The following is a 26,725-nucleotide window of genomic DNA, read 5'->3' as shown; positions in this document are numbered from 1 at the left end:
GGATAGCCCTGGCCAATCTGAAGATCACTGGATGATTTGTGTGGGCAGTTGGTTCAAGCCCAAGCACTATTTATCCAAAAGCACTCATTTAAAATAAGTCAAATGAGCCACTGTTGCAAAAATGCCTGTTTCTCTCCACTAAATGCAAATAGTAAATGTAAGTGTACGTAGAGCCTGAGATTATGCTTCATATCCTCACTGTGTGATGGAATCGCTTTATAGGCAAGGCCAAGTCACTTCACCTTTCTCTCTTACATATCTAATCTAGAGTGGGGAAGACTTAGTTATTCTTTTTCCTGAAAATGCCTGTAAGATGAAGCCAGTAACAAGAGCTTTGTGTGTAACAAGCCAAAGGTTGCACTCATGTCCTGTCCTGGTGCAGTAGCAGCTGTGGAAAGTAGCCCTACGAGAAAGTGGAAAACCAAGCCTTGCAAGAGCTGCATACATTATTCATGGACTCTGAAGACAGAAGGAGATGCAAATGGCTTTTCTAACTTTGCTTTATGTATGAAACAGGCCATAGGATTCCCCTGACATGATGATCCTCTTTGCATCCCAGCCATCCTCTCTTGGGCTGATATATATGACTCATTTTTCCAGTATCTTCCAGCCAGCCAGTGTTCTCTACTTCCCCCTGTCCCATTTACCAGCCCTTTTGAAAAAACAAGACTTTAGTTTGCAGGGAACCAAAGTTTGATGTTACTTTTTTCCACCTTCCTTCTCTTGGAATATGTTTCTCTCTGCTTTTCAGGCAAATTTATGTTCTTTTCAAGTTTTCCTCCCTCCTCCTCATGAACTGCTAAAGTGTAATACTCACTGACACTGGGTGTTGTAAAGATGAAACCCAGAGGAAATCGAGTTAATGGATTAGACCCATTCAGGAAGGAAAAGCTTATGGAGGCACAGAGATGGCTCTCTAATGTTTGTCTCAAGAAGTCCTCAGGAGGACTCCTCAGAGGAGTTTGGATCCAGGTTTGCTGTTTATAGAGCAGCAATTTGTGAAGATCAGAACAGGAAAGAAAACTCCCAGGTCTGAGTTTGTTTCTGCAGTTAGGTAAGGTGGCAGTTGGGATAAGTGTTTCTGGAGCCTTGAGTGAGCAGTGGGACAGATTTTCTGTAAATGACAGTTATTACTGTAGCACCAAAGTGCCAAATGGGTTAAGGCAGCCAACCATTAGCCAAAGAAGTCTTCTTCTGTTGCTTTGTGCTTTTCTAAAAAATCAATGTAACTTTGCATTCACAGCTGTTCCACTGGAAAACATTGAGACTATCAAGATAGACTCAGAAGAGACATCTTTTTGCCTAAACATGGGTGCACAGTACCTTTTCAGACCCTCTGTCAGCCCCACCTGGTTCTGGCAGAGAGGATACAGATGCTCTAGAGAACCCACACCATTCTGAAGCAGTAGTTTGAGGCCAGGCAGGATACACCATGGCACCAAAAATGGCTCTTGGTGACTGTGTTTAGGCAACTAAATGCAGCCCTGTAATACATCCCTGTAAGATATGCCCTCCCAACAGGTCTCTCTATGCAAGTCACATAAAGAGGCACCTCAAAGTAGGAAGAGTCATCTCATGCTGAAGTAAACATCTCAAAGAGACAGGAGGAACTATAATGTAAAAATCGCTGTTTTTCTCCATCAGTTACTGAAGGAGCTGGTGGTAACCAGCTCAGGGGTAGGTATCTACCTCAGGACTGTCTACAAGACTATTCAGTTTTATTGCAGGCGTGAGACCTAAAGCATCCTCTCCAGTGTCTGAAAGATTGCACAGCAAAGGAGAACTTTGGGAAAAAGGTAGAAGGAAAACAGTCTGACAGTAAGCTGTTTGCAAGACCACCTACCTTGTTGACAAGTACATGACTACAGACATTAATGGAAGAGGCAAGGTGACAGCCATTCTGAAATGCAGACCTGAGATTACTGAGTATGTCCTCAGGTGGATTTTAGCATCTGTCTTCAGACCCACAAGCCTGAACACTGCCCATGTGACTAAGGATATGCAGCACATCCAGTGCAGGAAATGGGAAGAAGGTTGGGTGGCTGATGCCCCTGTTCTGCCCTCAGTGTTCCTCTCTGCTAGAAAACATTACAGGAATAACGTCCCTAGCAGGCTTTCCTCTGACACCTAGGCAGCCTGGTAAAAGTAAGCACCGCTGTATCTGCCTTCCTGTTGCTGCTGTGGGCAGTTGTGGTCTCTTATCAGCCCTGTGTCACATGTACCAGTGCCACCCGTAGACCTTAGCTATGCAAGAGTGCTTCAGCTGGTACTGCGGTCCATGCTTGAGTAGCTGAATTGTCTCCCCGAATGTGGCCTCCATTGGGATGCTCAGCTTTGGGTGGTACCCAGCACACTTCAACTGAGGCAATCAGTATTAATGCTCCCAAGGAGATGAGCAAGCCAGCTGTCACCGGGGTTCAGTGCAAGCACACGTGGTAATGTAGGTGAGAAGTATTAGTACATGCTTTATGTATGTCATCATCGTTTTCCTTCTGCGACCCTTGGGTAGGGGAGCTTAGGGGAAGAGGTGGAGAATGAAAAATTGATTTATATAGAATAAGAGTATCTCTAGTGAACTAACTCCCAGACTTTTCAGCTAGAAATTCTCCTTCTGGACTGATGAATCACACTTCTGCAATTTAATTTCCGAGAAGATCAAAATCCCTAATTTTTCTGATGCAGCCTGTGGCAATTTGAATTTCCAGTTCCCTCCTGTCACATCAGACTAGGACTCATGAAACTTGAAATGCTTTCTGCAGTCCAGTTCATCATGTTAATCCCATGTGATTAGTCCTACTTATATTTGGAACTTGCCCATGTCTAAGAGTCTATAATTCCATCTGGCACCTTCCATTACAATTGCAAAAGTGGCAGGTTTTGGATTGGTGCCTTTTTTGCATCCTCGATAGAAAAAACACAAACCGGGCTGTGAGCAGATGAAGAACCTCAAGATTTGGTAGCAGAATTTCAGAGGTAGAAGTTTTCTTTCTATGGGTGAAGGACACTCCCACTCCCCTCAGCTGACTGAACATTTCTCTTTCTGATATTGAGGCATGGTACAGTCATCAGTGTGAGGAGTTGAAGATTCGAGTCAAACCAGTGATATGAAGCTGGTTGTGTCTCTGATAAAGTGAGAACCAGTTAACTTTACGTTCTTAAATATGACAAAGACAATTCTAGCAAGAACAAGTATACAAACTGCACTGTTTTATTTATTTCTTATACTCCCTAAGGCCCTGCTTGGCTAAGAAAATAATTTCAAAAAATGTCACGTTAACTCCTAGAGCAGCATTTTTGTATCTCATGTCATAAGTGTTTAATGTGCGTGATTCCCAACACTGCCAGTCTCCCAGTGCCTATGCAGGTGCTTATTGCACCATTTGTTATAAATAATGTTACAGTGACCGCAGGGAATGATGTGGTGGATGCCAAGATACTGTAATCATTGAAATGTACCACACTGCACAGAAAAAAGAGGAGCTTGCTTGGAGAACACCTTTAAATTGGCAGCTCTGCTACAGCATTCGTAAATAGTTGCAAGTCAATCACAGATTTGTTCCAGTCATAGACTGCAAAATGCCAGGAGCCCTGGGACTCTGGAAACGCGTGTGAGGTAAATATCTGCTCACAAGCTTGGGATGTGACCTCAATAGTCCTGAGGTAACAGTTCTGTAGTTCTAACTGTACAGCGTCGACAATTTTGAGACAGATCAGTATGTTGTAAGCTACCCTAATTTTTATCTGCTGAACGCAACCCAAAATTTGCTCCTAGGTGCCAAATCTTTCTGCTGATCACAGTCTAGAAATCAAAATCTCCTTTTCAGATTTATTTTTTCTTTCCTGTGTACACTGAGAGGAAACTTATGTAAGAAACTCGCTAGCAGATGCTACAGCAACAGTAATTAGAGCAAGTATCAATTCTCAGTGGTGAGATTGGAACAGAAATAATAATTACCCAGCTCAGCAGATTAAAAAGGGAAGTGGTAAATCCATCATCTCACCTTTAATGACAGCAAAAAAAACAGGCATTTTTCAGGTATGATTAATTTGCTCTGCTTTAAATGCCTCCTGCGGAGTGCAATGCGTGGCCTCTGCCCAACACAAAGGGAGCCCAGTGTGAGTAGCTGGCGTTCAGATCTCTGCAATGCGGTCTTGTACTTTGGGTCCGGGGAGCCGTACCTCACCGCTACAGCCTGCTGTGCCGTGGGAGGGGGGGTTCAAACACCGTCTGTATCGACACAGGGCAGAGCTGCCAAGTACTTTACGCGGGGAGTCTTGCGGGAGCTGAGCCAGAGCCGAACAAGTCCCACCCTTAGTTCCTTGTGGCACCCAGGAAAGGAGTAAAAGGGAGTAAAAATAGTTCCTTGCTGGGACCATTACATTTGTACTCTATTTCATTGCTGTTTTCAAAACATCACTAGTTTTTGGATATTTGCTGCATAAGCTGATATTTCTAGTAAACTTCTGAGTCTGTTGCGATCAATGGTAGAACAAAAAGGATGCTTTCAATCAGGTTGGAGCTGCAAAATGTGCCTTTTAAGGCGTATCACATCCTTTAAGCCACTGTTTGACTCGCTGGTCTTATTTTTTCCTCTCTCTTCCTTCTTTTGCAGATAAATTTTGTATTTCTATTTAACATAGTTAGGATTTTAATGACAAAGCTGAGAGCTTCAACCACTTCAGAAACAATACAGTACAGGTAAGTCAGCGGGTGCTTCTTGCTGTTTGTGGTTTTAACAAAGAACTGCCTTGCCTGCCCTGTCCTTGTCCCATCTTTGTCTTTCCAGATGCCACGGCTGATCTCACAGGGTGTCTTGCTTCCCCCTTGAGCTCATATTAGGCACACAGCATTTATTCTTGCAGACTACCCATAAAAGCATGCCTGCATTTTTTCTGTCCGCTCCATTTGAATGTCAGAACACTGCAAACAGCCTAGGCTTGCAGGCACAGAGACGCGGGCGCTGCCGCAGCCACCAGCCCCTTTACCTCCTTCAGGCTTGCACATGCCCCAACACACACGTGAAATTTTCCCTTTCCAATGAAATCTGAAGGGTTCGACTTCAACTGAAATAGAAACTTTATCAATTTCTGTGTGTACACAAGCGTATGTATTGTATTATGTAAATATGTAATAACTCCTTTCACTGATGACTAGATCGTTCATTCAGCTAATCTGGACAATCAGTGAAAAAGTGTTCAGTCTTTGCTAGGTTGTGTCTCTGTCCCAGTCTCTAGCTTTGTAGGTGCAGAACAAGACCATATCAAGACTTCCCAATAAATCACATGCGTATGTATATTAAGATCCTTGTTCATACTAATATCCTAGCAGAGCCAGAAGTAAAAGAAAAACAGAACCAGGACCAAAATATTCATATCATATCTGTAATCAATAGCAGTATCATTACCGATGATTACGGTGTACATACAGGTATTTACAGTAGGGTTTAATGTTCCTTTTGAAGTGTAGGGTGTGGGAGTGAAGGGCAGTTGTGCCCTCTCCCTTCAGCTGGTACCAGCATTGGGGTAACCATTCAGTGGGTTGCATCACAGAGCTGATCCTTCACTAATCCTTACCTTTATATGGGGTGGCTTCTCAGGTGGATCAGTTCCCCGAGCCAGCTGACTGTGCAACCTCACAATCCCTAGTATGGCAGAAAGGAGAAGAGAGGAATTTTCACCCAGGACAGCAGAAGGAAGGTGGCCTGGCCCCTTCCGGCAGCAGTGTGGGCTTACATCAGCCTAAACAGTCCAAAAGCAAATTCTTAAGAGGTCAGGAGATGCTGAGTGCCCTTCCTCTCCTACTGCTTGCAGTATCTTGCAAGATGTTTCGAGCATTTATGGACAGACAGGTCCTCACACTGGGAAATGGCACAGGTTTTATGGAGTAAGATCGGTCACAATCCTATAAATCATTTCTAGATAAAATCTGAGTGTGTCGAGATGAGGCTTGAATCCTGATGTCCTCAAATCAGCCTGCTTTTGACTTTGGTGGCAGTTTTGTTGCAGTAAGGGGATTTTGGTTTTTTGCCTGATTCCTTCCTTTTACTTCTGTCTGAAGTTTGGGGACAAATGTGAAGTTAATGCAGCGATCTGATTTTCCTGTTCAGACTCTTCTCTGCACATTTCCTGAGAAATAAAGGGGGAAAATGCCGCTTTTTCATGCTCAGATCTCATGCCATAAAACTAAAACTGGCATGAAAAAGCCCGGATTCAAATCTCGGTACATTTTTACCCCTTCTGCAGTTTGCAGGGGTCATTAGAGACATTAGATTCTGAGGCCATCTAAAGTAACTGCCTTCATCCTTGAACAGATGAAGGTGATCTTATCCTCACTACAGGCTCTGTGAGGGGGTCTTCTTTTTCACAGACTAAGCAGAAACCCTTTTAAGTCAAAAAAAACCTGGAGCAAGCCTTGCTACTCTGAAGCCGAGTTGTCCAGACATTTGTTAAGCAGCTATTAAATGATGTGGCAACTACTCTGTTAAGACTCTCACTCTATCCTGACTCTGGCAATGTTTCTGTGTTCCCCTGCCTGCCTACCTGCCAGTCTTTATCTACCTGTTACAGCATCATACAAAGATTTATACAGACTTAGCAAAATTGCAGTCTGCTGTGTTTGTACAGTGTCTAGCACGATGAGGTGCTGTTCAGCCACTGACCTCCCAAGACACTATTATAGCACCAATAATAAAGATTAGCCCCAAATAATTCTGTTAATGATCATTTACGCTTCATTGTGCACCATGTGCCGGTTTATTATTTGTAAGACAGCCATAAGCAGTTGTGCAGGTGTTGCTCAGAGAGAGAGAGAAAGAGAGAGAGAGAGAGAGAGAGAGAGAGAGAGAGAAAGAGCATTTACACTCCAGGCAGAATCAAAAAATGGTCATAGAGCAGGTCTCATGGGCATAGCATTCCTGCCCTGGTCAGCAGCTAAATTGTGCACTGATTATATTACCCTGAGGTGTAAGAAATCACTCACCGAGCTTGCAGAGCACCTCGAGGCTTCAACCTAATGCAAGCCTCACTGATAGGACACAAACTGTCTGGAGGAAAGCGAGAGAAAGGGAGAGATGTAAAAATGGTTCTCATTTGTGCCCTGGAGTTCAGAGTGTGGAGACAAACAGCGGGATTCAAAGGCAAAGGCTTTCCAAGAACACCTTTCTCCAAATGGTCAGGCCCTGGGCGGAAAGTGTTAGCTAGCAAACTCACCTGGGGCTTCACAGCCCAAAGTGGAGCCTGTCACTCTTTCCATGCTCCCCTGCTAATATCTATTCAGCCTTCTGGACATGGGATCAGACTCCTTCTTAAATATCTTTGACGAGCTGGAAGAAACTTGTGTTCTTCATTGCCTGAGGACCCTAGGAGCCTCCATCTTGAGTTACTCAATAAACTGATTATGAACCTTGGGACTGTTCCTATGCAGGCAGGCTGAGAAGTGTCTAAAACTCAAATGTCCTCCTGGAAAAAGCTCGAATTACTTGACTATTGTGCAAATGCAGGTTTCCACTGCAAATGCCCTAGCAGCGTACCTCGAGAGACGGAGGTACCCACAGGGACCTCCTGTGTTCCCTATCTCCAGTCACCTGCATTAGACACTGGACAGAAGCTGACCTGTGAATTTCTCTCTTAAAATGCTTCTTTCCTCCAGTGACTGCACATATGGGACAGCTCTGAGCAGACACCCCTTAGGCCGTCCTTTTGTTTTCTTCTCAGCTACACCCTGTTTGACACGCGCAGGTGCTGAACTGTCTTAAGGTGGCACCTACGCTCCCTCTCCAGCTAATGTAGGTACTTCACTTCCCTCTGAATTGCTCTGAGACTCGTCCCCCTTCTCCACTACAGGAGTGATTTGTTTGGATTGGGCCATTCTACCAAAGTTCAGATAACACAGTTGTTCTTTCTTGTGTTTACTTGTGTTTTCTGTTTCCTCCCCACAGGAAGGCAGTCAAGGCAACGTTAGTTCTTCTGCCTCTGCTAGGCATCACCTATATGCTTTTCTTTGTCAACCCTGGGGAAGATGACATTTCCCAGATCGTCTTCATCTATTTCAATTCCTTCCTGCAGTCTTTTCAGGTAAGAGAACAAGTTTACAGCTGGTATCAGCTACTGCAAAAAGGATCCTTGGTGCTTTTTAATCAGGAAACTTATGGCAATGAAGTCCATGATAGAAATAATAGTTGAAAAGAGCTCAGCTTTGTTCATGGTGTGTACCGGAGGCATTCATCGCCCTTAACATCAACACCATGTTCAGCCTATAGCTGCAGCTCCTCACCTGGGCTCCATCTAAAGTCAATGGAGAAAGATGGTGTTTCATCCTGAACTGCCTGGGAGAGGATGATGGGTCACACTCCCAAGGTACCACTGCACAGATCATAAGTGAGCTGAGACTTAGACTAGATGTTGCTCAAGCAAAGCGAAACAACTCCTACCCGTTGGGCTCACTTGATTAAGACATCAGCTGCATTCCCCAGCCTCTCACCCTGCTTAGGTGTGTCCCACAGCTTTACCTCTGCTTAAAGACCTTCTTGAACTGGAGTGGAATTATGTTTGACATTAATGTTTTACCTCTGATACCTGCAGAGCAAGCACTCTGATACCCAGGCTATTCAGTACAGATACACAGCACACATGCTGTCACGGTTATGGGCTGCAAAAGTTTTGAGCTTTAGATTACTGTTTTTACTGATTGCACATTTAGCTGTGAAAGTTCATCCTACCAGAAATCGAAACGGAATATCGAAAATGAAAAACAATCCTTTTAATCTATGAAGAAAGGAACTTGAACCAATCCACATTTTCCATGCTCTAAAATTAATTGTATTTTTTATCTGCTTATGCTGAACGTCTCCAGAAGTGCTACACTGCTTATTTTATGTTAGTGTTATGAAGACATATGTAAGAAAGCAAGCACAGGGAATGTCTCATTTGTGGTGACAGTAATTATAGTCCACTGCTGAAAGCACAATGGGTAGGACTCTGCTCACAGCTTTGGAGAGGAAAGCAGCATCATGTTATCATCTGAGCTTCCATTATAACCATTAAAATCTTCGCAGTCATTACAGGGGTCTAGTCACTGCTGTCAACAGATTCCACAGAGCAGTTCAGCTCAGATGAACGTAAGCAACCTGATGATATGTTGGTCCTTACAAGACCATCAGAGGCCATTTGACACTTCCCTGTAGTGTCTGAGACATCCTCATAGAGCTGGCAAGCGTGATGTAGCACCTGTGAGGGGTCTGTGCCGTTTTGGGGAGGCAGCTGGAAGCTGTGGGTGTGCTTTACCACAGCTGAAGTGTCAATCCACTCTATCAGTGGAAGAGCCATCTAGATTCTGGCTCTCATGTCTCCTGCGAGCTGCAAGACACTTAGCATTTTCTCATGAAGTTGTAGGGTAAAGATTTCATCTGTCTAGAAGTGGATGATCTCAGCAAGATTATGTTTTTACGCAGGAGGATCCCAAGATAAACCTCGGTCCCCGCTTCTTTGTGTTAAAGTACTTACCTAGTAATTGACTGCTTTCTGTTCTTTCCAGGGTTTTTTTGTGTCAGTATTTTACTGCTTCTTGAATGGTGAGGTAAGTAGTGTCCCCTGCTGTCAGTGTAAGTAATTCTTGGGAGATGGAACTTACTTGAATGCCTGATTATAGAGACATGAGATGTTTTTACAGGGGGTCATAGTCCCATCAGTCTGTTGCTCTTGCAGAAGTTTCTGTTAATGTGCATCTGAAATTCCCAGCCCTTTTTGTAGGCATCCTTTGTTCACAAAGCTTTATCAAATTCAGGTTATTACCTGGGAGGGTCAGGGCAGAGGAAAAGAAGTCTTCTCAGATTATAAATTTTTTTGGTTTTTATTGTAAGACTTCTTTGAAATTTCTGATTAGTTACAAATGATTTCTGGGCGTACACGAGCATTACTTCTGAGCTGAGATCTTGATAAGGATATGCTGCAGGTGACTCATTTTTGTCAAAGGATTGCCATGCTGAATTGAGTGAGTTACTTTTTCTGTGTGGATATCTGTCTCTGAGTGATCAATGCCTGTTACATTCAGAAAAGAGGGTTGGGGACAGGGTCAGTGGTGTTCCTCAGAATTAATTTTGGGTACTGCTACTCAAGCAAGAAATGTTTCACTAATATCCCTCAGTGTTTGACTGACTTACACTCCAAAGTGTGAGAGATTTATATCTTTTCCCCTACTTACACTGCCAGTGTCTCATTTACCTGCATTAAAGTGCGTCGTCTTTGTCCAGTTAAAATTTGAGCCTCTGCAGAAATTAATTCCATGTCTTAATCATTCCTGCTGTCTTGATATATATTTTGTTTGTGCTGCTTCTTAATTTCCTTGTGGGCTATGAGAATGAACGGGCATGTCTTCTCACGCAGCTGCTCTGCAGCATTTTCTGTACTTGGGGGTTTTTTTTTGTTTTTCTTCATTTCCCCTCTTGCTCATTAATTCTGAGGTGGTGTTAACAAAAAGCAACACCACTTTCTCAGGTTAGGCACATGCCACTTTTATATACTGGCAGCAGGGTGCTCCCAGTTCTCTTTCCAAGTTTCCTTCAATAAATTCTGACCACTTCATTTGCCTCTTAATAAATAGGGAGGTGAAATCTTCCCGGAACAGTACAGGCACCCTAACTGTGGGACTACAGTTGCCTCAAAACCTTGCCATATATCAGAGTGCTCGTGCGCAATCTGATGAGGTTAAAGGCACCAGAAGTCTGGCATGTCCCTGCAGTACTACTTGTCACATTCACCGTGTTTACACTGTTAATGCAGAAGGAGAATCTTCCAAGTAAACAGCAGGCTTTTCTTCTGTCTTCTTTTTCTGCTTTTTTTTTCACTGCTGGCACAGTGAACATCAGGGGCTGGAACTCAAACCGCATGATTTCATAGTCAGTCAGGACCTTGCATCCCCCTCGTGCACTTCCATTTTGTGCACTTGGTCTAGGACAAGTTGGCTGTTCATACCAGGCTTTCACTCTTTGGGCTGTTCTGGGATTCTTTCAGCTGTCTTGTAGTGGGAGAAATATCCTCTTCACTAGCGCAGTCTGAAGGTCTCTGTCCTAGGCCACGAGCCAACTTCCCTTCTGCTGTAACTTAAATGAGTTCAGACATAATCAAGCTTGTTGAAAAGCAGGATGGTTCACCTTGTGGACTGCTATGCCTTGATAACAATCTGCTGACAGATCTGGAATGATTTGCATGACTGATTTTGCCAGCTATATCACACTGCTGTTACAGTTGGAATGGACATTTCTGTGGGAGTCAGTTCAAGATTAAGACTCCCAGCTTGACTGATGTAGGTGATCTTGATTCAGTTCCCTAAACATTGATACCTAGTGCTGCTTGAGAGGCTGTAGAGTGTCTGAGGCATCCACATGGGTCTACCAGGTATGATACAGGATGAGACAGCAGATTGACACCTTCTGACTGGGAAGTGAGAAGCATAGTGGGATACAATGGGGCTTCTCAAATGGCTCTCTATTTCACTAATTCAAGCCAGTTGATACAATCTTTTTCTCATGAGCTTACCCTATGACAGACACTTCCATTTTCTCACTTGAACAACTCTAGCCTTCACTGATAGTACGGACCATCTCTCCACTGACTATTATGTGTGCCTAGACACTCTGCTCACATGTAGACACCTACAAATAGCTGAATTTGTGAGCGAAATCTTCCCCGTAGCCATATGTTTACATCTAATGTTTAACTTCCACTTGACTAGCTAAACCATGACAACTCCCTAACTACTTCTTTGAGGTATAACAGAAGTCTAAACCCCCAAATATTGCAGCATTGTCTATTCTGAAACTGTGAAAGGACTTTGGACTCATCTTAATGTACTGTGGGAGCGTTTTCAAACTATCATGAAGGTTTTAAAGGTAGAAATTTTCTGCTGTGTTCTAGCTTCAGCTTTGCACAGCTTAGAAGCAAGTAGCAAATTCAGTGAATTTTCAGACCTTTCTGGGTTTGTAATCATATTGTCCAGGAAAAAAATTGCATCTTACAGCATAGTATTATTAAAGCTCTCCCTTGTGTTGGTGTCTGTCCTCCCTAGATCTCCACATACTCATAAAACATCCTAAAAAGAGCTTGTGTTTCCCAGATCGCATCCTGAAGACCACATCACCACACGTTCCAAAAGCGTGCAATTATGCTGTGGTTTGCCCCCTTGCGAAGTGAGAGGCCTGTACATTGCCAACTGAGGTGTATATGAAGGCCTTGGTTGTTAGCACAGCAAAAGTGTGTTTTCTTGTGAACTTCCATGTCTAAGCAGTGAAAACCATACTGATTTACTGCTCAGTTAGGTTTGCAGTACGTTGTTTTCCTCTGTTATGTGCTGTGAAGAAGCCTGTATTTCTTAGTGCGTGTGGACAGCATCACATCAGAAGTACAGTAGTACCGAAATATCATTTGCAATCTCCTGACGTCAGTTGCTCCCCGAGAGGCATTCCCACTAGAAGTGCTGATGAAGGTAATGCCACTCAGTGAGGTACCAGCACTCTTGGTGAGAGCCACAGCAGATTTTGATCCAAAGGAGGAAAATAGCCTGTAAGTAGTAGCCTTTCAGTAGCCTGAAATCTTTATAAATATCACTCAAACCTTGTTGAATTATTATCTCTTCAGTGAGTCTGATATTCCTGTCTCTGCGATAGATGGGCTGATGACTTGCTATCTCAGAAGGTTTTAAATATTTCAGGCTTTCCGTTTAGGACAGAGTTGTGTTCTTTAAATGCATGTAACAGTCTTTGTTGATCCCACAGAGTGCCAGGGCTGCTCTTAATAATGACAGAAGAAAAAAGGCTTTAAAATATATTAATTTAAAGCTTTAATAATGCTGTGATCTCAGCTGCATCTGTACCATTTCATATTTGATACAGATGCCACTGAGTACTTATGAACTTCCTATAACTTTTTGTCATAGAGCTTGAACAATATGGATTGCAGATGAAAGGTATCAAAGTTTCTATCTTTTTGTCAGTGTTCTATCGTGAAGTTTGGCAAATGAAACAGAAAAGGGTTTTTAATCCGTAACTTCTTGTAGCTTCTTCTGGTTTAAACAACAAGTCCTTATGACTTAGAGTGTTTCTCTTCCTGTGAGCTCTTTTGCCCCAGATCAGAGGAATTACACAGCTGTGCTGCTTGAACAGATCTGATGTTCTAGAGGAGAAGGCAGCACCTCCAGTGCTCTGACCGAAGATGGCACCTTGGTAACACAAGTTATCACCATAAAAGTTCTTGATCCTGATTTTGTAGTCGTTTGGCCTGGCAATTCAGCAGTGGGATCACTGAAGGGGAAAAGCGAATCTATTAAATTGCAGTCCATGCAAAGGATTTCGAGTGGTACGAGTTTACTTTGGAGCGGGCATTTGACCTGGGAATGCAAACACCTCCCTTTCCCTCATTTCCACAGCACAGAATGTTTCACACAGATCCTGGACTAGTTTTGTTGACTGCAGTGAGAATTAGGCTGATGGACCAGGTCTTGAGAGAATGTGTATCATTTGGGCTGCTCTCCTGGAGATATGATCCTTCAGATTTTGAATAGGAATGTCTTTCAAGCCAACACTTTGTACACAATTTATTCCAGTGAACCTAAGCAGAAGAAGCAGTTTAGGTACAAACTTGACAGTTTTCTATATTTTATTGTTTCTGAGAAGTTCTGGAGCTGTTTTGAACAAATTGTGTGTGCTGTGGATGGGCATGAGAGGCCCTTGGCACTTCAGTTACCTTAATTTGTCTGGAGATTTTATGGAAAAAAGTTGTATTTTTTAGACACGGAGAAAATCTACTAGCACTAGAGGGCAAAATTATGCAAATTCAATTTAATCTGAGTGGTAAAAAGCATCTCTGGACTTCCAAGAAAATTGCGAACGAGAGGTTTCTGAGAATTTAAGAGGTTATGAGAAATGGTATAATGAAAAATGTATGCATTTGCATTAAACATCACTTTAAAAGAATGGAAGTGGATTGTGAACTTTTTTTCAATAACAGCAAAATTTAGGATGCTTCTGAAAAATTTTTCTATCAATTCACAGATCAGAAGACTGAATTTAATTCCACATAACACCGGATTTAAAAACATATATTTAAGATGTAGGTTTTTTGGAACAAGTATAGATACAGTGTCGGGAAGCTGTGCTGATGGGAATGTGTTTTCATAAAACTCCTGTTGAACATTTTTTACTGCAGTTCACTGAAAAATATTTAGGTTTTTCTGGTTGATGAAATTTATTCTACTTATATCAGTTTGCTTATAACAAGATAATAATTTATAATCAGGGATATGCTTTCATGGTATCTCATCCTTATGTAAATTTGGATGAGAATATAGATCCATAGAAACTCCTAAATCATCTCTTCAGCCCTTCTAGTACAAGCTGATGAATTCAATCCAGTAAATGAGCTTGATGGAATGCATTTAGTTAAAGCCTGTCTTTCAAAAGAGTGTCTAGTGTGGGATTCATCCCTGATTTTCAGATAGTGACCTTTAGAACTGAATGTTGGATAACAACATTGCTATCCTATCCAGGTCACAGCCAGACCTGAAACTGAAAAAAGCCTCAGTGAAGACTACAGTCTTTAGGCATGAGTAGAGTATCCTTGTAATTAGTTGTGTCATATGAAACCCAGGGAAAATATTCATTACAGTTTCAGTGCCAAAAGAGGCTCACTGTTATTAGGCCAGTGAAGACAGTTGTCACCTTTGGCTCTTCATAAAAGAGCATCAAGGGAAGACAACAGAAGGCAGTAGTGACACTCACTAGCACTGTAATCACTCTCTGTTGATCTCTAGACTCACAGCTCACTTAGGGGTTCTTCATGCTTTTGTCTCCAGGGTCTTCTTTCAGTTCTCTAGCATACACCTTCTGCTCACAGGCAGATGGATATAGCATTCCCAGCATTTCTATTCCTTCTTTGACTGATTCCAGATAAAGTATCTTTAAAGGAAGATGGAGCTTCCCTCCAGTTCTCTTTCTACTGTGGTATCTACCTTCTCAGCCAGACCACCTTGCCAGGGATGACTTTCCCCTGAGAGAAAATAAAGTATTTCGGAGAGAAAGGGAAAGTGTGCTTTATAGTGTTTCATATTCCAAATATATCTTCCTGTATGACTGTGTTAGCTTTGATCTTATGGCTGCTGTTCATTGGAGTCTGGAGGGGAGGTTAGGTCTCAGATGCTGCAGCATCCCCCATGAAAGGAAATAATAAAATATTTATGGCCAGCCCCTGGTAAACCTCCAGAGGAATGAGAACTTCACTGATAGGCCTGGCTCCACTCCTGCTACCTCAATAAATACGTGATGGAAACAAGAGGATAACGGAGGAGGGATCCCTGCCTCCAGAGAACACCTATCCTTGTTATTAGGTGCTGCGTGTCTTTTCCAATAACCACCAGTGCTGATCCCTCAGAGAGTTCTGTGATCCTTAAAAATCTTACCAACCATAATGAGAGATAATAACATAGCTGTACCGTAACAGGGTGCTTGTGAATGAAGGTGATCGTGTGTGAGAATGACCTAAAATTATAAAAGGGAAGTGCGTGATGAAGGGCTAGGCAGAGAAGAGCAGTCTCCATTTTCAAACTGAATGAAAGAAACATTCTGATTGAACATGGTGAAAAAAATCATAGTGAGGATGTTTAAGCACTAGGAGAGAAGCCCAGAGGTGTTTTGAGATCTCTGTCCTTGGATGTACTTAAAATGACTGGATAAGGCCCTGTCATAATTTCAAAACTGGATATAATTTCTACACTAGACTTTCTTTGATCATGGTGTTGGGCCAGAGGCCTTCTGAGGTCCCTTCCAACCTTAATTATTCTGTAATTCATGAAACCTATGTCTATAATCAGGCGGCTGTCCGTCATTTCTAACCATGTCCTGAAGGGGTGCATAACTGACATGGCCTGTGTCTGAAATCATCTTGCAAAGCATGAATTCTCAGCTTATGCAGGTCTCAGATTCTAGTGTCATCTGGTCAATATCAATAATCAGCTGTGATTTAACATTTAAAATGGAAAGCAATTAGCTGACTTAGAGAGAAACCATAACCAGAGAGGAATAGAACAGGTACTTCGTTAGATGGCACTGTAAATTATTCTCACAACAAGGTGCAAGGCAAAGATAAATATATTTAATTTTTTTTTGTGTTGACCCTTTAGCCAGGCACCATCTGTCTCTCAAAATCTATTAAGCTCCAAGTGGCTTACTTTGATCTGATAATCTTGGGAGGCTATTCATTATAATTGCCAGCCATGAATCACTACCTAAATGGTTAGTCATCCACCTGCCCATCAATCTAAGCAGACTTCACATTAATCATTGTGAACTCAAAGGACATGCATAAAGCATTCCTTCAAATCACTGAATAATTATGAATATGGGGGTGGACTAGAAGGATAAAGTTTAATTCCATCTCCCACAATGATTGCTTTCTGAGCAAAAGTATCCAACCATGTGAGTACAAGTACTACTCCTAAATGCACCTGAGGATGTCTGGTCAATATAGAGTCAACTGAAGGGATCAAACCTTCCCTTTGGCAGCAGTTCATTACAGGAGTGCAGTCTCCTCTCAGTATCCATCACCCCCATGTGTTCCGGTAGAAAGTCACCTTCATTGCTGGAACTCCAGTAGGTCTCCTCAGACTGGGGTCCTGCCAGAGAGAGACAAATGAGGAGAAGTCCAGGCATGGCAAAAGGTAGCAACGGGACTGAGGGTCCTGCCCTGCCTCATCTTTCTTTTTACTACACAATGCTGTTGTGAGCATGCCTCCAGAGCACTCCACAACAAAATCACAGATGTCTGGAGAGGGCTGACTGCGTTCATCGTCTCCCTCTCTAGTGGTTAGTTCTCCTCCTTTGTGGCCGAAAGAAGGGAGCAGCATTTGCTTCCACTCCAAAATGAGTGGCAGATCTTTATAACTAGTCAGAACTGTTCTAGCTTCTCAAGCAGCTATATATGATAACAAAATTGCACAGTTGTGATCTTAGAAATAAAAATTCAGCTTTCCAGTCTGGCAGATGCTGTATGGAATTGCTGCCATAAAAATGAATTGCAGATTAGTTAAGCAGGCTCATTTTTTCATAGAGAAAAAAAGAAACTTAACAATATTACATAAAACAGTGGTGTGATGTAGGCTGTTTGGGAAAAAAAATAGTTCCACCTGAGCTTCATTTTTGTTTCCTTTGAGTGTTGCAGATTGTTTTGACTGCATTGCTTCGCTGCTTTAGGAGGATTAAACACTGATAATGGCATCTTTATAGAGATCTTTGGTTCAATTTTTTGTCTAACGGTAACATGACCATCTTTGGCCTGAGAGGTTGGCTCTACTGGAAGCCTTGTAAAGCCATACCAATAGGCTGAGAGGTGGCTTTTGGACATATCTATAGTTGCTCAGTGATGTACTTTATTTACAGAAAGTAGGTAAAGGCTTAGTCCTATCACTCTGAGTGTATTAGCATTCCTCGTCTGCAGATGGCCAGGTCTCTCTGTTAAGGCCATTCTGTTTCTTTGCTTCCATTCAGGGCTGCACTGAATCCTTCCACGGATCTGGAGAGGCTTGACCCGTAGGTTTCTTCACAGCATTTACTATTAAATCCAGCATTTACTGTCCCTCATCCTTTGAGGGACACCCTAACCTTTTGGAAAACTTGCAAGATATCATGTAAGGCATCACCTTACGCTAGCTTAACTTCTGCTATGTAATGGGTGGGATTTAGTCCCCTAACATTAGACATACACATATGCATTTGAGCTGATCGTCCTTCATTTATAGGCAACACTTCACCCAAATGAGGGTGGATTTCAACTGATCTATTTTAGTTGTCTCTTTCTGATTAACTGTTGCCAATACTTTACGGCCTTTCCTATGTCTCTGTTGGATACAGAGAGAGACCAGGGCTTCAGAATCTTCGTGGAAGTGGATTACACTGCAGAGTCAGACACAGTGAGAGCAGTGGCTTGAAATCTGAAATCTGTTTAGCCAGTTGCCTTTTGCTGATCTGGACATTGCTTGCATATCCCTCTTGCTCATCTGTAGCTTACAATAAGACTGAATAAATCTTTGTCAACTTTTCCACAACCAAAGATGTTTAAACTCCAAAATTATTCTCCAGTTACCTTCAGCTGCAGCACAAGGATCTGAAACATGTCACAAAGGTGCTTTAGTGTAGGTGGAACTTGATGAATTCATCACTGAGACCTGTTTTCATTGAGCAAAAATTGGTCTGCTTTAAAGCCCATTGAGATCTATATAAACCTTTTTCATTGATTCCATTTGCCTTTGGATCAAGTTTTCTGGGAGTAAAAAGTTGCATATGAGCAAAATAAGAACTTAATTAGGGTTCTGTAGTTACAAACTACTGACCACCATGGTTATTCTGTAGTGAGAGTACCCGTTATCTCTCTGCCCCTTACTTGTTAACACTTCTATGTGGGTATGGAGGCATCCCCATAGTCTTACTTCCAGCTTCCATTGCCATGACAGCTCATTTAATCCTACTCTCCTTAACAGACATTTTCTTTTTACCTACACTACTAATATTTTAGTATTGCATCAAGACACCCCAAGTGAATGGGCCCTTTTAGTGTAAGCACTGTGTAAATGGATCAAGCTTTCTTTCCCTCTGCTAATAAGACATGACATTTCCTCCAAAAACTTTTTTTTAATGTCACTAAAGGCTCTTTCTTCAGCTCATTTCTAATTGATGGCCGCAAGAAATGAGCCAGCAGCCAGTGTCTAGCATAAGTAACAGCAATACAAAGTTGATGTCTGCTTTATCAAAAGAAAATCTTCTCCGCATGTTTCCATCCTTCTCTCCATCTCTTTCATTCTTTTTGTTGTTCCTCTTCTGAGGAGCAGAGTTTTTTAACGATTTTTATGAGCAGATGTGGTTTTTAGTGCTTTTCAGATGCAATTTGTAAGTTTGAGAACTCCTTGGTTAGGTGATCCAATCAGGAAATAAAAACTGTCACCCACTGACTCCTCTCCATCCCATCACCTGAATTCTTTCTCCTGACTGTTCTAAAGCAATCCTGCTGAGAGCAGTGCTCACACTCTGTATGCACAAATATGTTGGTAAATCTGATTTGACCACATGTTCAGAAACTGGTTATTCACAGTGTGCAAAGAGCTGAAAAGGGTAATTCAGAGAGAGTTAGCTCTTTGCAAGAATAAGACAGACCAAAGATCAACACAGAGAACTGAGCTCTCTGCTCAGCAGGACGGATAAACTTTGTCATCTCAAGCAACTAAAGTTATATAGAGGTGAAGCTGATAATTTGTATTCCTGAGAGTCTTTGTTAAGCTTTAACCACTGATGACAGCCTGCACCCATCTTTGGGCTATTACAGGCAAGTGCTGTTAATGTCAGGCCATGGATGTGCTAATGCTGACTCTAGGACATGGTACTGACTCTGTAAATGCTTAGCAGGTAGAGGTAGTTGCGCTCATGGAGATTAACAACCAGGTTTGAAGTTGCTATTTTGCTCTACCTTTTTCTATCGCTCTTTCACTGTGTAATAGCTTTTTTGGTGTCTTTCTTAACATGTTATTATAGCAGTCATAGCCAGTTTAATCTTTTCTTTTCTGAGCTAAAGGTAAGCCAACATTTTGTTTCTGAGTTCAATTGTAAGAGAGAAATTTCAGCTTAACCTTTTCTGCTTGTGCTCTAGTCACATCCTAATTGCAGTGAATAATTCTGTCGTTAAGAAATGCTTTACACTCACCCCTGTAAGTGCGGAGTCTATTTCTGTGTGCCCAGTCCATTAGGAATGGCTCCAGCTGCACAACATGACAGCATTTTTGTTACTACTTTTTCTCCTTTCCCAAAGCTTGTAAGCAAACCATATCGTAAAAGCCATTCGGACAACTGCTTGTTTAGACTCACGTCTTTGTCTCCAGGTGACTCTTTTTGACTTGATTGGTTTGAAGCACAAATGATAAATGTAATCGGGCTTCACTGACTGAGTAAGTATCTGTTCTCACAAGTTGCTCAGAAGCACAAAAAGCCCACCAGCTGGCTCCCCCTTTTCATGACCCGGTGAAATGCTGCTGTAGGAGTACCGGGGAGACTTAAATTCACAGGACTGCCAGTCTGCAAATAACATATTTAGCAAGACTGCACTGTACACAGAGATTTATTCTCTGCTTTTGCACCAGAGATGAAGAAATTCACCTCTTTGAAGGACTTAAGTGCATCACAGGCTCCCCGTGCAAGGGTGAGTTTCACTCCAGCAGAAGGGGGAAAAAGCTTTCTAACACTATCTCAGCATTTGGTGACTTCTGGGGAGAAATGAGCATTCCAGAAGCAACCTCCCTCTGCAGATCAAGTCCCATGTTCTTCATGGGACAATTTCCCATGACAATGGTTATCCCTCTGACACTTCACATGTTACTTATACCATTTGCCTTAGGTGCCCAACATTTAGCTAAACCAGTTTTGTACTCAGAGGAGCAAGATGGAACAAGGACTTATTCATTCCACATATCTAAGTCACCTCCTTAAGGGGATCATCTCACTTTCTCCATTGTCTGTATCAAAAGCATAAATAATTGGCCAAGACTAGATATCAAGCTTTCAGATGAGATGTATCACCCTTGTATGCACATGTATTTGCCTTTGGGTGTGTGTTAGGTGCACCCTTAAATCCAGAATCAGAAGTAAGTATCCCTTGGCCACTCCAGGTAGAAGCATGATAGGATTGCAAACCATGGAAATCCAGGAAAGTGCAACACCATGACACATCTTCTTTCCACTGTTTCTCATGTTTTCACAGAAGGGTTCAGTGAACCTATGAGGTCGTTTTGATGAGACAGTGAAAGTCAGCAGTCCAGACTGGCTTCTACTGTAGTAACATGCAGATAAGTCAGCCATCCTGATGCTGGCTATCTCATATAACTCTCATTTAACTCATTTTGCAGACCAAATCCCATCTTGAAACTAGTGGAGGCGTTTTGTACCTACTGCTTCATCCCCTGCACTGTAGTTTAACCAAATTATTCTCATTCTCATCACAAATTCACTCATGATGGTCATCTTCCTCCTGGCAATGCTGCCTTTTAACTTTAATTCTTCCTTCGTTGAATGTTCATTCCCCCTTTTCTGTGCCAGTGGTCCTATCCCCTCATAGCCTTTATTTTTCTAGGGTTTGTCCCACCTATTAAGTGTAAAACACATTAATTTATATTGAAACAAACGATTGTTTCAAAATCAAAAAAGGAAACCCACTGTGGCACTCTTCTCACCTTACTATAAACATCTGCATCTACTTGTCTTAAGTGTCCGATCAAGCAGCACAGATCACACACAGTCAAGAAAGCAACCAAAGAAAGAGATCCTGAGGTCCATTTAGCCCAATCTGTGCCTTCTGGAAGGGCTTTGATGGAAAGCCGTATTTCCAGCTTCAGGATTCCCCTGACAAGGCACCAAAGAGGGCAACTGCAAAACTGTTTTCCATGTTGATACTCACAAACCTGAAATGGGGTGTATTTCATGTACAAAGCTGGTGATGAGAAGAGATTGTTAGGTGCCAGACCACAAGAGCGTAGAGTTTCTAAGTAGCAGTGCTACAGACTATGCGTCTGTCCAAGTCCCTGAAGGCCCACCAAGAAATGGGAGAATTGAAACCATCTGAGAGCAGGAGCGAAGATCCCCCCTTCCCATGTCCTCCTTGTCAACTATTGAATGTTTTAACTGTTAGATCATCACTCTTGTGCATCTGGGACACCTAATACTGACAGTGTGTAGTTTGGGTGGGGCATACGTCTTCTACTAGAGCTCATCAGCTTATTTGAGCACCTGTTAGACAACATGTTCCAGCTGGTCTGCATGGAGTTAGGGAGCGTGTGTTCCTCGTGTTCTGAGTCCACGTCACACTGCACCTGAAGACAGGCCCCAAGTTTTAAAAGACATGGAGAAAAGCAGTGGCTGTGCACTTTTGGACAATTTGTTTCAACACCATCTTCCCTGCAATCCCAGTGGTGATTACAGATACACTCAGGATGACTTTGATCTACCTCAGGTGCTGATAGCTGAGAAGCTGTGTCAGGCTGGGTTTCACACAGGATGTGCAAGCTCATCCCAGGCCTTGCACAGTTGCCATAGTAGCTGATCCATGTTGAGGTCTAGTCTACAACAACACCACTGCTATTAATACCCAAGCTTTAGCTTGCCAGAGGTAAAATGGGGATAAGAACATTCCTTTACTTTTGAAGGATGCAGTGAAGATAAGTACATTAAAGATTGAAAAACATTCAGGGTAAGATATCAATATTGTCTAAATGTAGCTAAATTTATAATCCAGACATTTAAAAGCAGAGCTCATCATCTAGACTCACTTTATAACTAATGAAAGGAAATAGGAATTTTTCATCTGACCACAATATCTGGCCTACTTTGAACGTCTCCTTTAGGTGCATCATACCCTTTGACCATACTGACTCGTTCTCTCTTGGTCAAGAACAGAACTATGGCTCAGTAGCTGAGATGTAATGTCTACATTGTTTATAACCTCACCTTCTAAGCAAATGTGGTTTTGGCAAAGGAGACCGTGGCTTTACATAGAGATTGTAAAAATGTTCTTTTTTCAAAGATGACTGGACTTTCGGTTGGCAGCAGAATGTCAACATCCTTTCAAAGTGTCATGAGTACAATTACCCATTGATTGTCCAAGAAGCCAGGCCCAGATTCATCTCACCTGATTTTGTAGGTTTACCTGGGTGCCCGTGTTAGGGGTCTGAATTGCTTTGGTCTCTACAGTAAGCAGAGATCAACAAGAATATCCAGAAATTTTAAATGTTTCATTTAAATGCCTAAGTGTCTAAATGTTTCATTTCAGCTTCTGACTTTGAGTCTTCTATGCCAATGATCTGGCAGGAACTGGTTACAGTCTATGTTAGACCTGTCTTTAGGCTGGATATAAGGAAGAAATTCTTTACAATGAGGGTGGTTAAACACTGGAACGGGTTGCCCAGAGAGGCAGTGAAGGCCCCATCCCTGGAAACATTCAAGACCAGGTTGGACAGGGCTCTGAGCAACCTGATCTAGTTAGCGGTGTCCCTGCTCGCTGGGGGGGGGTTGGACTAGATGACCTCTAGGGGTCCCTTCCGACCCAAAACTTTCTATGATTCTATGATTCTATGATCTCAAGCTTTCCCTCCCACTGTGTTTGAGGCTAGGATTCCTATCTCCTGTCTTTTTCTTGCTTATATACATTATATTTGAGCTAGAGCTCCTGGGCTCTCTCTTTGGGTCATGCAACAAAATATGCATTTAAAGTTCAACACGCATCTGGCCTATTTGTGAGCATCTGCTTGAGGATGACCTGTTGGCTGTAGAGTAGCTCTCCACTGCCTATACAAGATGCTCACAGGGATGTCCGTGTGGTAGATACAAATGTCTAGTTAGATGATCTGTGATTCCCCTTCATATATGAGGGGAGCAGGGGCAACTACTCCATGGATCTCTCCAAGACGTCCATTAGGTGCATGCATCTTGGGACATTGATTCAATTGCATACGTTTAGGCATTTACCGCCATTTGAAATGCTCTGGGGTATTTAAGACATCAGATATCAGACATGAGATATGTGAAATCCATGCTTTTCCCAGAGTGCAGTACCCAGGAGCATATCAAGTGAACTAGATACCCAGGTTTAGTCAGCTGAATCAAGCCTCAAGCCCTGCATGTTTCACTGGCTTGATGAGTATCATCATCTGTCTCAGTGCTGTCTAGTGTCCCTTTACAGAGGACACCTGAGTATTCCAAGTGTTCATGTTCTTTCCTTTTTTCACCAGGTCCGTTCTGCTGCCAGGAAAAGATGGCACCGCTGGCAAGACCATCACTCCCTCCGAGTGCGTGTGGCACGTGCCATGTCTATCCCCACCTCTCCCACACGCATCAGCTTCCATAGCATCAAACAGACGGCAGCCGTGTGATGTGTCCCACAGACACACACCACTTGGTGGCCTTCAGGGTTCTTCTTTCTTCACTCTCTCCAAGTCCCTTTCTTCCAACTTTCTTCCTTTATTCTCACTGCTCTCTTTTGCAAGAGGTGCCCATCATATTTTTGTGGACTTTTATCTCCCACATTTGTGATGCTACTTTAAGGCAACCAGGCAAGAACCTCTTGGAGTAGATGGCGGCGAAGCAGATTCGAAGAGGAAAGAGATTTGACACTGACTGCACCTTGTGGACGTTTGCAACACAAAGTCTAAAACAGCACACTGGCAAGAACAATCAACTCTTTTCTCCTTTTTTTTTTTTGTATTTTCCCTTCTGTATTGTGGTGAACAAAGACTGTTTTTCACACACTGCCCATCTCACCCTGTACATTGATTCCCAGTGATTTCAACATTTTGATGTGTAGATAGCCCATCTCTTTCTTTGTTCTTTGTAAAAAATTCTTCTCTGCAGTACTGTCATTTGAGAACCTGTGGCATCTGAGAGGTGGTGTGAGGAATACGAAGTCATCTACCTTCCCCATTTCTCCCTTTGATAGACTGGGAGCTGGCCAGAGCATCGCTGGACTGTTTAACACGGGGCACTTTGCCGTGCAGGAGCCATGTCCTGTTCATACACAAAAATTTGAAAAGGACAGCAGTATCTCCAGATAGCTGTATAAAGTATCCTTACTCCTCTTAGCCCCACGCTTTTGACACAGTAGAAGTAGCCTTTGGAAAGTCTTTGGTTTTTTTCAGCTGGGAGGATTGGGGTGGGGAAGGACAATAGAACATGTTTTCTGGGTTTAAAAAACATAAAAGGGAAGCACTGTAAAAAATAATAATGAGAAGATGTTTGCGTTATGAGGATAGTGCTACATGCTGCACAAAGTTTATCTATTCAGCATTTTGAACTAGAGCAGATGTATCTAACAGGCTTTTTATGTGATGTTCAAAAATACTGTATATTTTCAATAATAAACACTACTCTGGGTTGGTTTCAGTAAAACCAGACATCATGTTCTTTACTCTGGAAATGAAGAGGACATCTAATTTGAGAGTGGTTTGGTATCTAAGATCAGGGAAAGAAATCCTGTTTGATAAGGAGCCAATAAGAACAACCACACAATAAAATCTGAGCAAGAGGGCATTTAAATGCAAGTGAATTGCCTCCCTTCTCAGCTCATGGCGTTACGGTGGATCGCTGTCCCTCCGCACTCCCCTTCCCTCCGTTGGGCTTCTTTGCAACAGCAGAAAGAAAAAAGCAAGTTGTGTAGCATATTCTCTATCACCTGTGTTTCACCAGCGCTGGAGTAATTGGCTCTTTTCACTTTAGCCTACTTGTTCTGAATTTTCTTCATGTTTTAGAGGACTTTCCAGTGCAAGCTGGATTTAAATCTCCAGGTTTAAATTAGTCACTCACTAGTTTTCAGTACTATACAGGGCAGGAGAAGATCTTGGAAGACACTGATGTTAATCCCCTGCTTTTAGAGGCATCCTGTCCTAACAGCTCAGTCACATTTGACTTTGAGCTGATTGGCAACGCACAGCAAATTTAAAATAACAAATTCAAATTTTGTAACTTTTCCCCCTCCTGACTCTTATTTGGATTGATGTGCCTCAAGGAGATAACTGAGGGAGGAGGGAGAAAGGAGATTTGAGATTCTTTCTAGTTAGACCTATCATCTCTGCCGAAGGGGAGGAGCAGCGAAGAGTCTGCGCGTAGCCTGCCACGTGGCGTGTCAACTAGCACGATGGATCCCAGCGCGGCAGAGATACAAAGAAGCCTGGAAATGTCCCCGCCTATGCCACTCCCTGCTGTCAGTGCCCTGAGTTCTGCAAAGTGATGCAAACCATCTTCACGATGGCCGGGAAACGAAAGCATCTGGGGAGAGAGGCCTGTGTCAGGGCTGTTACTCATTGCGTGCGTCGCAATAGCGATGCACAGCCTCCTGCTGTTTTGTGTTCGAAGGGACAAGTATCTGCAGGTTAGAAACATGTGGATTGAGTACCTCTGTGTTTGCTCTGTCTCTAGGCCAGTTTGGGATGAAAAAGGGACTTGCAATGCAGCAGATCCTGTCAGAAACTGAAGGTTGTTGTTACTACCAGGAGTGTATTTTCACAAAAAATAAAATCCTTTTCCCAATTAATATTTGTCCAAAGCAGAGATTTTCAGTCCTTCCAGCGTTGGACCCTGTTTCAAGCAAGCATGGTGGACATACAGCATTAATGGGATGCTGCTTATGTTAATTTTGAAGTGATTTCGTGCTGACACATACACTACCTCTACTCATTTTGCCATGGAAGCTTTCTGAAATCTGTCGTGCCTGAGGTACTGACAGCCACAGCCCATTTTCTCTAGCGCACTGTGGTGAAAATCAAACTTGAATAAGTCAGCTGTCTGATCTCCCGTTACTCTTGGTGCATATCTAAGAAAATTGTGCAGTGAAGTCTGCAGAGCTTCCCAGCTGGCCTTGAGGAGGCGTCTGCTTCAGGAGGAGCTCGTGGCCTTGCTGAATGGAACACATCTCTGGGACCTTGCTGAGGGCTTGATTCAGTTGTCGACAGACGGGCTTCTAGTGTCATTTCAGATGCCCCAGGAATCCCACCTGGCTTGTAGCTGTCAGTCCAGAAAAACAGCTGTATGGCCTGTGCAGATGTCCCACCTTCTCTAAGGCCTTTCATATGGAAATACTTATGAATGTCTTGTACACTTGTACACTTACTCAACTACTCTGATCTTCTGCTTGGGAGAAATCGGAGTGGACGAGGTCAAGTCAG

General features: G+C 42.7%; 1 protein-coding gene across 2 annotated transcripts in view; it reads left to right on the top strand.

Annotated features, from left to right (window-relative positions):
* CRHR2 (corticotropin releasing hormone receptor 2) overlaps positions 1 to 26,051 on the top strand; it is a 163,435-nt gene extending 137,384 nt beyond the window's left edge. For both annotated transcript variants that reach the window (XM_075419851.1, XM_075419852.1), the window contains 4 exons: positions 4,614 to 4,699; positions 7,938 to 8,073; positions 9,533 to 9,574; positions 23,801 to 26,051. In XM_075419851.1, coding sequence (XP_075275966.1) covers positions 4,614 to 4,699; positions 7,938 to 8,073; positions 9,533 to 9,574; positions 23,801 to 23,941 — 405 coding nt within the window. In that variant the 3' untranslated portion in view covers positions 23,942 to 26,051. The remainder of the gene's footprint in view (positions 1 to 4,613; positions 4,700 to 7,937; positions 8,074 to 9,532; positions 9,575 to 23,800) is intronic.
* Positions 26,052 to 26,725: the final 674 nt, after the last annotated feature.

Source organism: Opisthocomus hoazin, chromosome 4, assembly GCF_030867145.1.
Source record: "Opisthocomus hoazin isolate bOpiHoa1 chromosome 4, bOpiHoa1.hap1, whole genome shotgun sequence".
Classification (NCBI taxonomy): domain Eukaryota; kingdom Metazoa; phylum Chordata; class Aves; order Opisthocomiformes; family Opisthocomidae; genus Opisthocomus; species Opisthocomus hoazin.
Note: the sequence above shows the minus strand (reverse complement) of the source record. Positions and strands in the feature narration are given on the sequence as shown.